Genomic DNA, 14655 nt, shown 5'->3' on the forward strand with positions numbered 1-14655 from the left:
AGTACCCAAATCGGAAAAAGAAAAACACTAATTACTCTTATCTCCACAATTTGTCCATAGTATAAATTATGCAATTATTTAAGGGCGTTTTAACGAAAATTTCGCGATACTGTTCACATTAACGAAAAATCACATTTTACACTAAAAAGTCAAATCTGGTACTATTCACTTTACCTTTTATTTTATCCTTATCCCTAAAACTCAAAGTTTTTAAATCTTTTTCTTTAATTTTCTTTTTATTTAAGTGGTGGACCTAGAAAATGGAAGACGACGTAAGCAAAACCGTCACCCAAAAAGACAATGAATGGTGCATGTACGGAGGCTTCAAGGGTAAATCTACGCGCACGGCACGGCAGAATGGCTTGTTGAAAACCAAGATCCAAGGGTCCCAGCTCTAGGATGACTCTATAGCCTTCCCGGAAGTGGGAAGCAGATAGAAATCAGAGGAAATCCAATTTCAATGTTTATGTGCATTCACACCCCACAAAAGCTTTGTTCATACTACTCGAATCGATTTATTAGTTTGATTGTCTAGTTATTCACAATCGTATAACGACACGTTACCAGATTAGCTGGATCGTCTAATTATTCACTATCGTATATCGACACAGTTACCAATTATTAATACATTGTTGATATTATTGATATTATCACTTTGTTATCAAAATCGTACATGATAAGTAATTAATAATGTGACATCAATTTTATGATCACGTGAACACCTACATGACCAGAGAGGGAGGCATATAGACATGATGCGCACATGTAAAGTTACTCCATTGCATCCTAGTTGGTGTTAAATGACGAGGTAGTTAGAGAGACGTGTTGTACACGCTTGGCATGTAAGTTCCTCTCATCTTTTATCATCCATAGCAAGAAATTTCTAACGAGGAATATGCAGGTACCTGAACAATTTGGGAAAACTGTGGAGAAAACTTCTCGAAACTTACTAGAAAAGATCTGCTTGAATTTACAATGGAAGTGGTTTGGCTAAAAATGGAGCCTTAACCTTGACAACAAGAAATAGCAGCTACACAAAAATGCTAATTTTACAGCCTTATCAATAAATTTGAACTTAAAAATACCTGCCACTACTCCAAACAAAAACAATGGGGAAAATCGGCCCCAACAGAGGAAAAAGAAGGCCGATGGAAAATTGTGCGCTTGCGAGATGATAACGCTATGTCCTGGTATAGACGTTTTTTCGGTTTTTCCTTCCAAGAGTTTTGGCCGGCTGGTACCTGTACATGAAATCATTTTGATTGTTTACGATTGTGGGTGACTGAAGGAATGCAACTGATTTCTACACTTTTGCACCAAAATGCTCGACTGTACCTGACAAAAAGAATGCATGAATGGTAAAGCAAATGTTGGAAAACACATTAAGCAGACGAAAAAGGGAGGGAAACTTGAACAGAGCTAAAGCACATTTTAGTCCTCGGATAACATACGTACCGTGGAAATCTCCATTCGAAGTTAGGGAGCGGACGGATTTCTGAAAGCTGCGCCAATTTTTCGCAGTTCTCGCAGCTCCTGAGCTATCTCTTGAACAAACTGTAGCCCTTCCTGTCCATTTTGAAGAGAGTAAAGCATGTGCTCAAGAAAATCGTGATCAGTCTCGAGCGCCTCCAACCTGTCGTTAAGGTCTGACATTTCGTTTTCCAGAACATCCAATTCAGAATCTTTTTTGTCTTCACGGTCTAAACTATCGCAATGAATTGGTCCCTCTTGTGGAGCAGCGCTTCCGTTAGATATATGTAAATCGTTTGGCATCTGCACAACTTCCTCTTCAATCTGACCATTTAATAAAAGCCTAAATTTTTTAGGCGTCTCTACTTGATTCGGTTCATCATCTGTATGCTTTCTAGAATGCCCACCATCAGGCATGTTGGCGGAAGCCCCATTGCAGGAAATTTCGGAAAGCTTCCTCTCCAAGCTCTTCAAACAATTTGAAATGTACAATTTTTCATCTTCAAATTCCAAAAGTGTTGTCTCAGAAAAAAGGCGTTCATTGCTAGCTTTAGGTACCTCAGTAACTGTTGAGTTACCAGTAGCTTCGACATCACTTTTTACGCAGGGAACAACGGCTTCAGGTACCACAGTACTCTCCACTGTGTCAATCTTTCCCTTCAAATCATAACTTTTTACCGGCAATGCCGGCATTGGCATACTCTCCATTGTCGATTCATCTGGGATATCGAACTTAGAAAATTCTAGCTCTGCTTCCAAGTCCTGTATTTCTTTCTCCTTTTCAACCAGGAGATCATTGGCTTTTTCGAGTGCATCTACATCAAACTCAGCCTGCTCTTCCATCATTCTTAAATACTGAAGGGCCTCCATATGGATTGCAGCTTTCTCTTCCTGTAGCTTTGTGATCATGGCCATTGCCTGATTTGCAGCAATTTCAGCGGCATTCCTTTCTTCGTCTAATTCCCTAAACAACTCCTTTATGCACTTTCTATAATAATCAACCTGTCGTTTTAACCGATCGACAATACTTTCACCTTCAATTTCACTGACATATCCTTCATCCAGAGATTCAAGACCAGATTCTACTGACCATGATGTTTTAAGCCCTGGATTTGGATTAGAATTGGAAGCATCAGTTGCCTGTTTTTCATCACCACCACCACATACCCCTGAAATTGTATTATTTGATGATGAATTACTCTTCCGAGCAGAAGACTTTGAAGCATCAGGTACGGGCTTTTCGTCACCAACGCCACGTGCCGCTGAAATTGTGCCATTCAATGATAAATTTCTCCCCTGAGCAGAAGATTTGGAAGCATCACTAATCGGCTTTTCATCACCAACACCATGTACCCCTGAAATTGTACTATTTGACGATAAATTACTCTCCTGAGCAGACGATTTGGAAGCATCAGTTACCGGATTTTCATCACCAACACCAAGTACCCCTGAAACTGTATTATTTGATGATAAATTTCTCTCCTGAGCTGAACAATTTTGTGAGTCCGTTGGTTTCACTTCCCCATCAACTCTATCAGGTACCTTCACTGTAGGTTGTTCTTTAATAGAATTGGATGTATCTCCTTCCTTACCAATGCCTGCTGACTCAGACACAGCATTTACATTAATATGATTTGGCTTCGTAAGAGGCGGATCATTGATGATAGGATCGGTTTTAATAGGTGCTCCATCTGTTGCACTTATAGACTTCAAAAGTTCATCATTCTTACTGATGGGTGCATCTCCAAAGTCGCTTGTCCCAGTAAAACCTGTTCAATAATTTCAAAAAAGGATCAATGTAATAAGTAAAAACTCATAGAACTCATATTAACTGGAATCTGAAAAGCGGAAAGTTGAGCTTACAAGTTTCAGCAACATTAAATGATGGAGGGATATCATCTAGTGAAATAAGCTCAGGGAATGCATAAGGGATGGAATTCTGACTCGCTTGCTGCCAGTTAAGCTCACCCAAGCCATTCTTTGAAGCAACATTCGAGCCTAAGAATTTTATATCAGACCTCGTGCTACCATCTGGCTGCACACTTGGATCAGAAAGTCTAGGCTTGTGGTCGGTGGTAACGTTGCTCTGCTTTGCTGGATTCAAACCATTTAGCGGTGCTTTGAATGGTTTTTCTGAAGTATATTGAGCTACTAAAGCTTCCTTCTTATGCTCCTGATTTCCAATGATTATGCTGCTACCACCGTCTTCATCAGAAAATGGAATCTCAGAATCGGTATCAGAACTAATCTTCAACTCAGTGTATCCTACATGAGACAAGGGATCCCAGCCAAGTTTTCCAGCACGACGAGCGGATTCAGTATCGGAATTAATCCTCAACTCAGAGTATCCTACATGTGGCAAGGGATCCCGGCCAAATTTACCAGGACGAAGAGTGGAGTCAGTATCAGAACTAATCCTCAACTTGCGTCCTCTATGTGGCAAGGGATCCCAGCCAAGTTTTCCAGGATGACGAGTAGTTACTGATCCAGAAATTTTATCCCTGGTCTTCTTTGAACCATCCCTGCGAGGTATACGACTACGGCTTGAAAAACGTGGCAAAGGAATATTAGGTTTGGAAGCAGATGATTTTCGTTGTAGTCCTCGAGCATTTTCTCTAGGTATATAAGGCCTACTGCAACAAGAGCATGGCCTTACACCCACAGAACTATGAACAAACTTTCTGTTCTGCATGGACCTCCTAAAACCGGAACTTCCAATATCAGAATCCGACTTGCCAGCCGAAAACATGTGCTTTTCGGGGTTTGACTTGCCCTTTTTGGCATATGACACGATGCAATCTTCACACATTCCATTGCCATCATGCTTACCATAAATTTGACAAGACAACCATGACGAGAACTCAGATATGTGGTTGCTGCAAAGTAGATCCTGATAAAGTTGAGGTTTTGGTTTTTCACTGCCTATAACATGTTCAAACCTGGAGCAAAAGATGCAAGGCTTTTGCAACTTGCAATATTCTGCAAATTTAGTAAGCAGATAGGATAATAGTCCATCGACAAGCAGAAGAAAGATCAAAACCCACTCACATGCTGCAGATGTTAGAATGTTTACAAAACCCTCTAAGTTCTTATGCACATGTACAGATGAATTTCCCTTTGCTGCCATCTGCCTACCAATTGCTCTACAATCTCATGACCTTCCAGTTACAAAAACTCGAGGAGATCACCAGTCGATCAAGGTAATAGCAGCTCCTATCCACCCAAATCAGAATTAAGCATCCCATCTTCAATCACCACCCCAAGCAAAGAAACCAATGAAGCAATTAGGAACATCAAAATAAAAATAATTGAATCACAGAACTGCAGTTAAGCTAGAAACTATACCAGATGAAATTAAAAACATTAAATAAACTCAATGCATACAGATGTGAGTTAGGCAGTGTGTATGTACTTTAGCACCCGAGTTCAAATCCCCCTCCCCAAAAATCAGAGTAGTTCAGAATACCGCATTGTACGAAAATAAATAAGCAAATAAACCATACCTAATTGTGCATCACCAACCATGACAGAAGCTAGCTACTAACAAGAAGTACCAGAAGACAATCAAACATTAAACTCTTAACCATCCCAACTGTTCTAAATAATGACAAATCAACAAACAACGATATACCTTAAATAAAACGAAACGAAACTCACCTAACATAATTAATGTGAGAAACCCAGATAGAGTTCAAGAACACCAATTCTGTGTGAATAAAAAACAAAGCAACAAACTTTGCTGCAAATTCTAATGGTTCAAGCATATGGAAGGTTACCCAGCATATTAATTTCTTCTAAAATTCTATAAAATTAAGGAACTTCAAACAAAACAAACCACAAAAAAAGGATCACGAAAAGGGCATCATCCAATCCATCACAATGTGCATTGCGATTTCAGAAAACAAATTAATCCCAGATTAGTGTTATTCTAAACAGAAATAAATTTTACATCTTTCATGCATTTCTCGGGTTTAACTCATGAAAAATGTAATGGTAAACAAGATAAACACAAAAAGGAAAGGGAAAGAGGTAGAGAATGTGGGTGGTACCTGGAAAATGGAGCTTATGGAAGATCAAAAGGTGAAAGGGGAAGAAATGCAACTAGGGAATAAAAACTTAATGGCAAAAAAAAAGGAAAATGAAAATCTTGGGGGAATTACGAGCAGGTCCTTGCGTGGGAAAGACATTGACCGTTCAAACCAACCGCTTGAAGATTTGTTTGGATGCCAAGAAAAGCGAAGCTCCAAGCTTTAGCTGGCTCATGAATTAACACGTAATAAAATCTGGTTAATTATACATACACTCACGAGGTTTTTTGTATTTTCACAAAACGCCCTCAGATTTTCAACATATCACAAACGTCTTCTTCTGTTTTAAAATCATTTCACAAAACTTATTAGGATTCCGTTAATTTTATGCTGACATAACATAAAATAATTTTAAAAATGATAAAATTAACCTTGTATATTCCACCGGTAGCCAAACACCCCAATGACTAATATTTATTTTTCTCCCCAAGTAAGATTTTGGAAATGTTGAAAACTGGGTGCCGCTTGGGATCTTGCCAACCCAGTGATTGCGTGAGAGGTTCAAGAACGCAAGGAAATGGAGTTTTGAGAATTCTGGTGGAATCTGCGCTCTCAGGTTGTTCACTGAGAGATCGAAAGACTCGAGGTTTCGCAAGTTACTCAATGATGATGGGATTTCATCAGTGAAAGCATTGTTGAAGAAGTCGAGGATATATAACCATCTGATTTCTCCGATATCCACCGGTATTTGTCCGTAAAATTTGTCGCCTGAGAAGTCAACCGCGGTGAGGGTTTTTTATTTAGGTGTATGTGTAATTAACCTTAATTAAATCATAGAACGTGGCAATAAAAAAATGTTTGCAATAAGTTTTATTTTTTATTTTTTGATATAAGTGATATTGGGAGTTGTAGTTAATACTTTGGCGTCGAAAATGTTAACTAAAATTTCTCATTCAAGTAACGGATTTAGCATTGAAGGGATTCTCTGATCAATTTAGAGACCAGTAAGGAAGTGTCACCCAACTATAATTTTAAGTGTTATGTTCTTTTATTTTTCTTTGAACAAAAAGAGTTCTCTTTAAAACAAGTTTAAAGTAAAATAATATTAGTTTGTTATTTAACATTGCCAAAAAATTTATTTCACTACAACTTTAATTAATAAAAAAAAAAGAGAAAAAAGAATTTGGTGTTTCATGAAGAAAGGATGGGTTGTTATTATATACTTGTGATATGGAGAGATGCATTGCTGGGGGCACGAATGGGTTCACCTCTCAGAATGTGTGTGTTGACAGCTGCTCTCACACGAAAGATTTTTTTAATGTGTTTAGAATACGAGCACATACGTCATCTGTCATTATATAAATGGAAAAACACTTAAAAAAAATTTCTCAATTTGTATAAATAACATATGACGTACCAGTTACCACCATATAGTCCAATCACATTGAAAAAAATCTCTTCTCTCGCACATCCAATGGGGGCTCTTTCTTTCCCTTTACTAAATTACTAATACCAATTTCATTGTAATTAGTGAGTTAGTAATTATGCACAATCACAAATGCTTGTAACAACGTAATGTGAATTAGGTCGTTTTCAAGAAGTTATTCTTATCTACTTGTAAATTAACTTTTTAAAAAGGAAATTGTTAATTGTTATGGACAGTTGAAGAAAAGTAATACTAATTGTAGATTGGGTTGTTTTATTGAAACACAACTAGCACAATTACGCCACTTAATATACCGTCTAATGATATTTTTCCGTACTATCCCACACTAGGAAAACAAACACAAGCCCATCTCAATATGCCACTTAATATATAACCGTCTAGTGGTATTCTAATGGTATTTTAACGTTCAATCCCACGCTAGGAAAACAAACACAAGCCAATCTCAATACGTAGCACCCACGGCCTAAATTAGTCTAACAGATTTACAGTGAACACCCCAAGTTTGGTGGGTAGAGTAAAAAGTTGAACTCGGAATTGGAAGGGGCCGCGCGAACGCAGGCCCCCACTGGCACAAATTATGACGTTGGCTCTCCCACTATGGGGAGACCATAGGCGGGCACCCCTCCTGAGTGCAATGGAGGTCACCAACCCAGGCCATGGGCCTTCTTGATCACCCATTGACCCCGTCCAGGTAAGTATGGAGAACGTTCCCTCCCCCTCCACTTTTCTACTCTCTCTTCTCTCCCCACACTCCTTCCCTCCGTCGATGTGGGACTCCATCCAATCTTCCAAGTTCCAACAACAACAACCGACTCAAGATCTAAATTCTAACCCCCTTAAAAAAAACACTAAACACAAAATCTTACAGTCTACCATTTGCTGAAGAAGCTTGGAATTGATGAAGGGGCTGCTCAAATCCTTCACTGTGAGTCTTCTGCTTTGTGGGCATTTCGAAAGTCGTCTGCTTTTTTTGTTTTTGTTTTGGAGTTTATTGAAGGAGCTGATTGTGCTGTGTGATTGAATGAATTGTGTGCGTATGCATAGAGGGTTGGAGGAGGTGTTAGGGGTTATAGCGCGGCGAGGAAGGACCTTCGGATTGAGGGGGTTAAGCATGCCATAGCTGTTGCTTCTGGTAAAGGTGGTGTCGGCAAGTCCACCACTGCAGGTACCATTTTGTTTCTTCACATTTTTCGAGTTTTTACCAATATGGTTTTCGTTTAAGTGTTGATATCTAAAAATGGTTGAACGTTGTGGAGTTTTTGAGCATTTTAGTTTTCTGGGTTATGCGAAAATTGTGTAAAGAGGCATCCTTTTTTGTGATTACAGTGGTCTCCAGTAGGGTAAGTTTTCGGATTGCGGTGAGCTGAAGACTACGTTCCTGAACTTCTTTGATTATTTTCAGCTGTTTTGGTTAATTTTGTCATTAAATGTTGAAGAAAACAATGGATTTTTAACCTTATTGTGTGCTGGAGTTGTGAGGTAGTTATAAGCGATTCCAATTTTAGATTGTAGAATAAACATCAAAGTTTAGAATTTTCCATCTCACTGATTTCGCATTTTGAATATTTTATTGTTGCAAATGAAATCTAATCTAATGATGTTCAAAATAGTGACTTTCTGATTGCTTATTCAAAATAACATATGCATAATGGTGGGAATTGCAGTTAATCTGGCTGTTGCACTTGCTAACAAGTGCCAAATGAAGGTTGGCTTGCTTGATGCTGATATATACGGACCAAATGTTCCTATAATGATGAAGCTTGATAGAAAGCCAGAAGTGACTGAAGGTATATGTTAAGTTAATTTTCTGCAGATTTCACTAAAGAGATGTAGAATTTATTTGGTTAATTTTAAGGTTTGTTCTAAACAGAGATAAACTGGTAACTAAACTTTCCAATCAGTTTGAGTGTCTCGATTCCTGTACGATTCTTTGCACTTCATGTTTTAAGCAATATTACCTCTTCATTTTGCTAAACAGTCCTTCCGAAGCAATATGAGAATTTAGGTTTTCAAATTTTGTGATCAAACACGATATAAGGTATAAACTTCTGTGTGTCATTTCATAGTCAAGTCCACTTGTGGACTCTGCAGAAGACAAGTCCTATAAACAAGTATCCCTTTACATGCTTCACACAGACACACTAGATAATGACTTCATAATTCTGCGTCTTCTGTTACATCTTGTATCATCTCTATTGTGAAGGCAACCTATATAAACTCAGACATGCACAAACGCCAGACATATACTCTCCTTACTATTTACTGATTCCATAATGCTAGACTGGAGAATATTAACATTATGGTCATCTTCTACCAGATAAAAAAATGATTCCAATCGAGAGCTATGGAGTCAAGTGTATGTCAATGGGACTTCTTGTGGATAAGGATGCTCCGCTTGTTTGGAGAGGTCCCATGGTATAACTTTGATATTATAAGTTTTATTGCTTAATTGTTTATTTAATTTCATGTTCCTTGTATAGTTTGATTCTTGGCGCTAACTACTAACAGTTAGTGCTGGTATGCAGACTACATCATTACTTTTTAAGAGATTTCATTTCCAACTACTGGTATAATTGTCCTCATTATCATGAAAGAATGCAAATTAGTTAACTGAAGTGAGGTTCCTATTGAAATTTAACCAAGCTGGTACTTTTCTTGTGTTTGTGTGCGTGTGGACGAGTCTTCATATATAAACATATATATCACTTATTTATTAATTGTTAAATATTTGGTTGCTATGAGTTTGAAATTATTGTGCTGGGGTTTAAGAAATTTTGTTATTATTGAGAGAAAGTAACAAAACACCCAGAAGTAATAGAAAGTTTGAAGAAATTAGAAAGGCCAGGGTAAAGATAGCATCAACATCACTAATTCAAGTCGGATAGCATCAACATCGCTTGTGGTAAGAATAATGTGCTGTTTCCATTTGTTTTTTCTCATGATTTTTTGGTTTAATTCTTGCAGGTATCTAGCGCTCTTGAAAAAATGACTAGGGGCGCTGACTGGGGAAATCTTGATATTCTTGTGGTAGATATGCCTCCTGGCACTGGTGATGCTCATATAACTGTATCCCAAAGGCTGCAATTATCAGGTAGTTGAAGAACATAACCACAAAATGCTTTGTATTTATGTTCAAATTTCCCGCATTTGGTTTGGGTAGTATCTTCTTTGATAGCTGAGGTTCGTATCTCGTGCCTCAGAATCTTGTGCAATCTTCGATCTATGTTAAATGCATTTAGCAAACTATCAAAGTACCACAATCATTTCTCCCACCTTCAGCCTCTAAATGGCCTGTAATGTTTCAGCATGGTTGTTCAACTTGGTCTAATCATTAAAACTGGAGGACTGATATGGTTCATTCATTAAACTGTACAATAGGCGCAACTGGTGGATTTCATATAAGGAATTTATATGTAAAACATAATGCTAGTATAGTTATAGATATTAAATATCAAAATTTTCTGGTTTCTGAAGACATGCAGATTAGTGCCCCTAGACCCCCTCCCCCAGAACATCCGAGTAATATTCCAGCTTTACCTTTCCAATATTAACTTGGTTTCACAACTATCATTTGGTTTTCCATAACCATGACTGGTTTGTTGGTAGGTGCATTGATTGTTTCAACGCCTCAAGATGTAGCATTAATGGATGCCCGTAGAGGAATTAACATGTTCTCTAAAGTTGAAGTTCCCGTATGATTTTATTATTCTTCAGAACCCATATCATCTTTGGACATGTTTGCATTGGCATTGTAAGTTTGTGGAGATCATCAGTGACATAATTGTTAAGATAATTAAATTTGAATTGCTGTTGTAGATTTTGGGAATTGTAGAGAACATGAGCTATTTTAAGTGTCCGCACTGTGCCGAATGTTCCTTCATTTTCGGGAAAGGAGGATCTCGTAAGACAGCAACTGAGATGGATTTGGAATTTGTTGGCGAGGTATGATTTGTTAGTTTCATCTGTTTCGTAGTTTACTGTAATATCCGTAAATTCCTTTGAGGTTGCATCAGTTTGGGTCTCGATTCTTATCTTTTATCTCCTTCCTCTCCATCTCTCTTCTCTTTCACACAGAGTCATTTATTTTCATTAGAGTAGGAGGGTAGAAATTTTAGATCTCCATAGTATTGAGACTCCTCTTGTCACTTTCCATAATCTCTGCTGAAGGCATTATGTTTTGCTGCAAACCAGATTTCTGTTCTTGCAAAGATACCATGAATGCCAATCTGCATAACATACATACCTCATGTTAGTTTAATGGAACCCGTATTTGATATAATTTCAACTTGTAGTTTATGAGTGCCGTGGTGTGTCGCGCACACGCCATTTGAAGGAGCTTTCATGACCTTTTTTGTTTTCATTTTTTCTCCATTTGATCCTATATTTAAACAAATTCACGTAATTGGATTTTTTTTTTTTTTTTTTTTATGTACCCCAATAAGCTGAGATGAGTTGCACCTATGTTAATTAATCTCTCTTGATCAAAGTGCTTAATGTTTCAGATACCGTTAGAAATGGGGATCAGAGAAGGCTCCGACAATGGTGTCCCAATAGTAATATCAGCTCCTGATTCTGATGTCTCGAAAGCATATGTGGACGTGGCTCGGAAAGTTGTAGAAAGATTGTCGAAGGAAGAACAATCCCGTCCACATATATGCCTCTGATTTTGTGTTGTCCAATTTCAGCAAATGAATGGAGTCTCTGCTGTACCTTCTGCACTAATGGCAGATTCCCTTGTTCATGCCTTTGTAATCTTTCCTCAGCATTGTCACAGAGTACTATTAGTCCGTCGGACGAGTACCGCGGCAGTATAAAGTCGAAACAAAAGAACAAATTATCAGAAAACTCTTTATAGTATCGGATTATAATTTATTAGAACATATTCCGATCATCTGAAACTTGTAGTGAGCAGAGCTATTGGAAATTCAAGTTTTGAAGCACTTTCCATCTCTTAACATCATTGAAGGCAGGGCCGGTCCTGTGGGTGCCCAGTGCGAAAGTTCAAAATGTGCCCTTTTTAATACAAAAACATATGTTAAAAAAAAATATTTAACGAGGGCTGGAACCCAGTCGAAGCTGGGGGGCTAGGCCCTCACGCCCAAATTATATTACCTGAGAAAATATACAACGGGAGGACATAGTACCTAAACCCCGACAATCAAAAGTACAATCATATACAACCACTCCTAGCAAATCTCCTTCAAATTTCAACCTTTAAGAAATTGTCTTCTAGTATTTTTTGAAGCAAAATCATCAATTATATCATCATACTCCAAGTCTTCAATCTCATCCTTTTCAATGCATAAGATTGCTAATCCATTTAGCCTATCTTGAGTCATAGTGGTCCTCAAATAAGATTTTAATAATTTCAATTTTGAAAAACTTCTTTCTGCAGATGCCACAGTCATAGGTACAGTCAACATTACACGATAAGCAATCAAGACATTAGGACACATGTCAATTTCTTTGACAAAGTTTGCTATTTCCATGGATGTCCAAGGGTTATTAGAGAGAAATGATTTTTCAGGTAACATCATTTGCAAAACCTGTAATTCGGAACATAAGTCGGCTCCATCTACATCCATGGTATTTCCATGTTTCAAATGTGCTTCAAGATTCATACAATTTTGTTTTAACTCTTGATCATCCAATGAAATTAACTTCGATGCATCAAACAAGAAGCCAAAAATATATTCAAAAGCCTTTAACTGTTCAAACCTGTGTTTCAGTTGAGAAAGAGCAATATCCACTATAACAAGAAAATAATCTGTTCTAAATGATTCTTCAGCAGACTGTTGTTCCCTCTCATTACCATCAACTTCATCATGATGTCTTTTTCTAGGTCTATGACGTTTAGTTTGAAAAACAGGGTCAATTTCTGAATCAAGTGCAATTTCTTTAGCATCACTCATGGCAGAAGCAAAACCAGTTTCTCTATAGTTTTCGAAAAACATAACAAGTGATTCCAATGCCTTTACAGCAACATCAAGACGCATGTCTTCAGATTGTAATTTTGTACTCACCATGTTAATCTTCAACAAAATGTCATACCAAATAACCAAACTTAATACAAAATCAAAACTTGAAAGTTCTCCTGATGCTAAACATTCTGCATCCCTACTCAATTGGGGATTTTCAGTAATTTCCACCAATTGAAACAAAGCATTTCTAACCTGGGCTACTTGGGACTTAATCGCTTTAACACTTTCAATGTGACTTTCCCATCGAGTAGTTGACAATGACTTCAAAGTTAAACCATCAATATGTTCAAGCAAAATATTCCAACGCTTTGTAGAGTTGGAAAACACTGTATATATGCATTGACACGCTCCAAAAAAAGATTTTGCTTTAAGACATGAACTTGCCATATCACAAACTATTAAATTAAGACAATGAGAACCACATGGCATGTAAAAAGCTCTGGGATTTATGTCTAGCAATCTTTTCTGGACACCTTGGTGTTTCCCTCTCATGTTAGATCCATTATCATAACCTTGTCCTCTCACATTATCAATATCAAGATCAAGAGACTTTAGGACATCTTGCAACTCATTAAAAAGTCCTAATCCTGATGTATCTTCTACACTTAAAAACTCCATGAAATACTCCCTTATATTTATTGACCTACTTGACAAGTCAACACATCTCAAAATTAAAGTCATCTGTTCCACATGACTTGCATCAGGAGTACAATCAAGAATGACAGAAAAAAATTTGGCTTCTTTGACTTTTTTAATGATTGCGGTTTTGACTTTTGAAGCTAAAGTAGCTATCAACTCATTTTGAATTTTATGGCTCAAATAGTGATGATGAATCTCTTTATTCTCAATGAGTCGAAAATGCTCTTGCATTATTGGATCAAACTCTGCAATCATTTCAAGTAAACCTAAGAAGTTGCCATTAGAGTCTTCATAAGGTCTTTCATTTGTTCCACGAAATGCTAAATTATGTATGGCAAGACATTTCACAACAGCAATAATTCTAAGCATCACTTGTTTCCAATGATTTGTCTGTTTCTTGATTCGCATTTGAAATTCTTTGTCAATTGTCTGATTTTTTGTCAATCTACTTTCGGCAATTTCGTTATCCTTTGCCTTTTTTTTCCTTTTCATATTACCAGAGAGTTGTTTCCTAAAAGACATGGCTTTGATAATTTGTTTGCAAAAATTACCTACACATGATATAACAAAAATTTCCTATTAAAATTATCATTGCAAGTCTAACACATATTATATATTATAAAAACACTAACATCTATACATCAATTAATCAAGAATTCAATTCATCAACAACAACAATTCTATACATCAATTATCATATAATTCTATGTCACTTGCAAAATTTAATTTAAATTATGAATTAATAATTCAAATTTTAAAAATTAGTTTATCAAATTACCTCAAAAGTTACTCGGGTTGGTGAATGCACAATGGCAACCGGCAGCAAGGATTGTGGCTGAGAAAGACAAAGACCTGTGGTGGGCACTGGGCATGTATCTGACTGTGTGTCGGAGTTGGAAGGTTGGAATAAGCAGTGCTGACTGATGGCAGTGAGGAAAAATAACAAACGGCTGGGAAACAAAGGGGGGGAATTGGGAAAAAGGAATTAGGGTTAGGTGGGAGGGGGGACCGGGGAGGTCCCTTTACATTATTATTATTATATATATTTTGGTTAGGTGGGAGGGGGGGGGACCGGGGAGGTCCCTTTACA

The 14655-nt window shown here is 37.4% G+C and overlaps 3 protein-coding genes and 1 non-coding gene across 7 annotated transcripts; 1 reads left to right on the forward strand and 3 right to left on the reverse strand.

Annotated features, from left to right (window-relative positions):
• Positions 1–924: 924 nt before the first annotated feature.
• Positions 925–5724, reverse strand: LOC103445694 (probable myosin-binding protein 4). Of its 3 annotated transcripts, none has more exons than XM_029109258.2 (4): positions 5520–5724; positions 3334–4715; positions 1456–3239; positions 925–1335 (listed from the first exon to the last, which is right to left on the reverse strand). In XM_029109258.2, exons 2-3 carry the CDS (start codon positions 4595–4597, stop codon positions 1477–1479), a joined length of 3027 nt encoding a protein of 1008 aa, XP_028965091.2. In that variant the 5' UTR covers positions 4598–4715; positions 5520–5724; the 3' UTR covers positions 925–1335; positions 1456–1476. The 3 variants fall into 3 exon arrangements, with proteins under 3 accessions (XP_028965091.2, XP_070663033.1, XP_070663034.1); XM_070806932.1 differs by lacking the exon at positions 5520–5724 and adding an exon at positions 4855–4924; XM_070806933.1 differs by having other exon boundaries at positions 1257–1329.
• A 1758-nt stretch (positions 5725–7482) lies between these two features.
• LOC114819335 (U1 spliceosomal RNA) lies at positions 7483–7644 on the reverse strand. The gene has a single exon (XR_003766392.1). It is a non-coding gene; the product is annotated as a U1 spliceosomal RNA (small nuclear RNA).
• Positions 7510–11885, forward strand: LOC103445695 (iron-sulfur protein required for NADH dehydrogenase, mitochondrial-like). 2 transcript variants are annotated; one of them, XM_017334730.3, is made up of 8 exons: positions 7510–7870; positions 7990–8110; positions 8610–8732; positions 9263–9360; positions 9910–10036; positions 10552–10637; positions 10762–10887; positions 11433–11885. In XM_017334730.3, exons 1-8 carry the CDS (start codon positions 7844–7846, stop codon positions 11607–11609), a joined length of 885 nt encoding a protein of 294 aa, XP_017190219.1. In that variant the 5' UTR covers positions 7510–7843; the 3' UTR covers positions 11610–11885. The 2 variants fall into 2 exon arrangements, with proteins under 2 accessions (XP_017190219.1, XP_008382928.1); XM_008384706.4 differs by having other exon boundaries at positions 11448–11885.
• A 267-nt stretch (positions 11886–12152) lies between these two features.
• On the reverse strand, positions 12153–14087 carry LOC103445729 (uncharacterized). Its single transcript, XM_029109259.2, has one exon. The coding sequence runs from the start codon at positions 14085–14087 to the stop codon at positions 12153–12155; it is 1935 nt and encodes a 644-aa protein (XP_028965092.2).
• Between the last annotated feature and the right edge of the window lie 568 nt (positions 14088–14655).

Source organism: Malus domestica, chromosome 10 (genome assembly GCF_042453785.1).
Source record: "Malus domestica chromosome 10, GDT2T_hap1".
NCBI lineage: Eukaryota > Viridiplantae > Streptophyta > Magnoliopsida > Rosales > Rosaceae > Malus > Malus domestica.

What these genes read in the sequence shown, in the direction of transcription:
- LOC103445695 (XM_017334730.3), top strand. Translation starts at nt 7,844, where the DNA reads ATGAAGGGGCTGCTCAAATCCTTCACT. An exon ending in GGCTGCTCAAATCCTTCACT is followed by an intron (nt 7,871 to 7,989) that starts GTGAGTCTTCTG and finishes GCGTATGCATAG; the next exon opens with AGGGTTGGAGGAGGTGTTAG. An exon ending in TTGTTTGGAGAGGTCCCATG is followed by an intron (nt 9,361 to 9,909) that starts GTATAACTTTGA and finishes TAATTCTTGCAG; the next exon opens with GTATCTAGCGCTCTTGAAAA.
- LOC103445729 (XM_029109259.2), bottom strand. Translation starts at nt 14,087, where the DNA reads ATGTCTTTTAGGAAACAACTCTCTGGTAATATGAAAAGGAAAAAAAAG.
- LOC103445694 (XM_029109258.2), bottom strand. Translation starts at nt 4,597, where the DNA reads ATGGCAGCAAAGGGAAATTCATCTGTACATGTGCATAAGAACTTAGAG. An exon ending in ATTTAATGTTGCTGAAACTT is followed by an intron (nt 3,240 to 3,333) that starts GTAAGCTCAACT and finishes ATTATTGAACAG; the next exon opens with GTTTTACTGGGACAAGCGAC.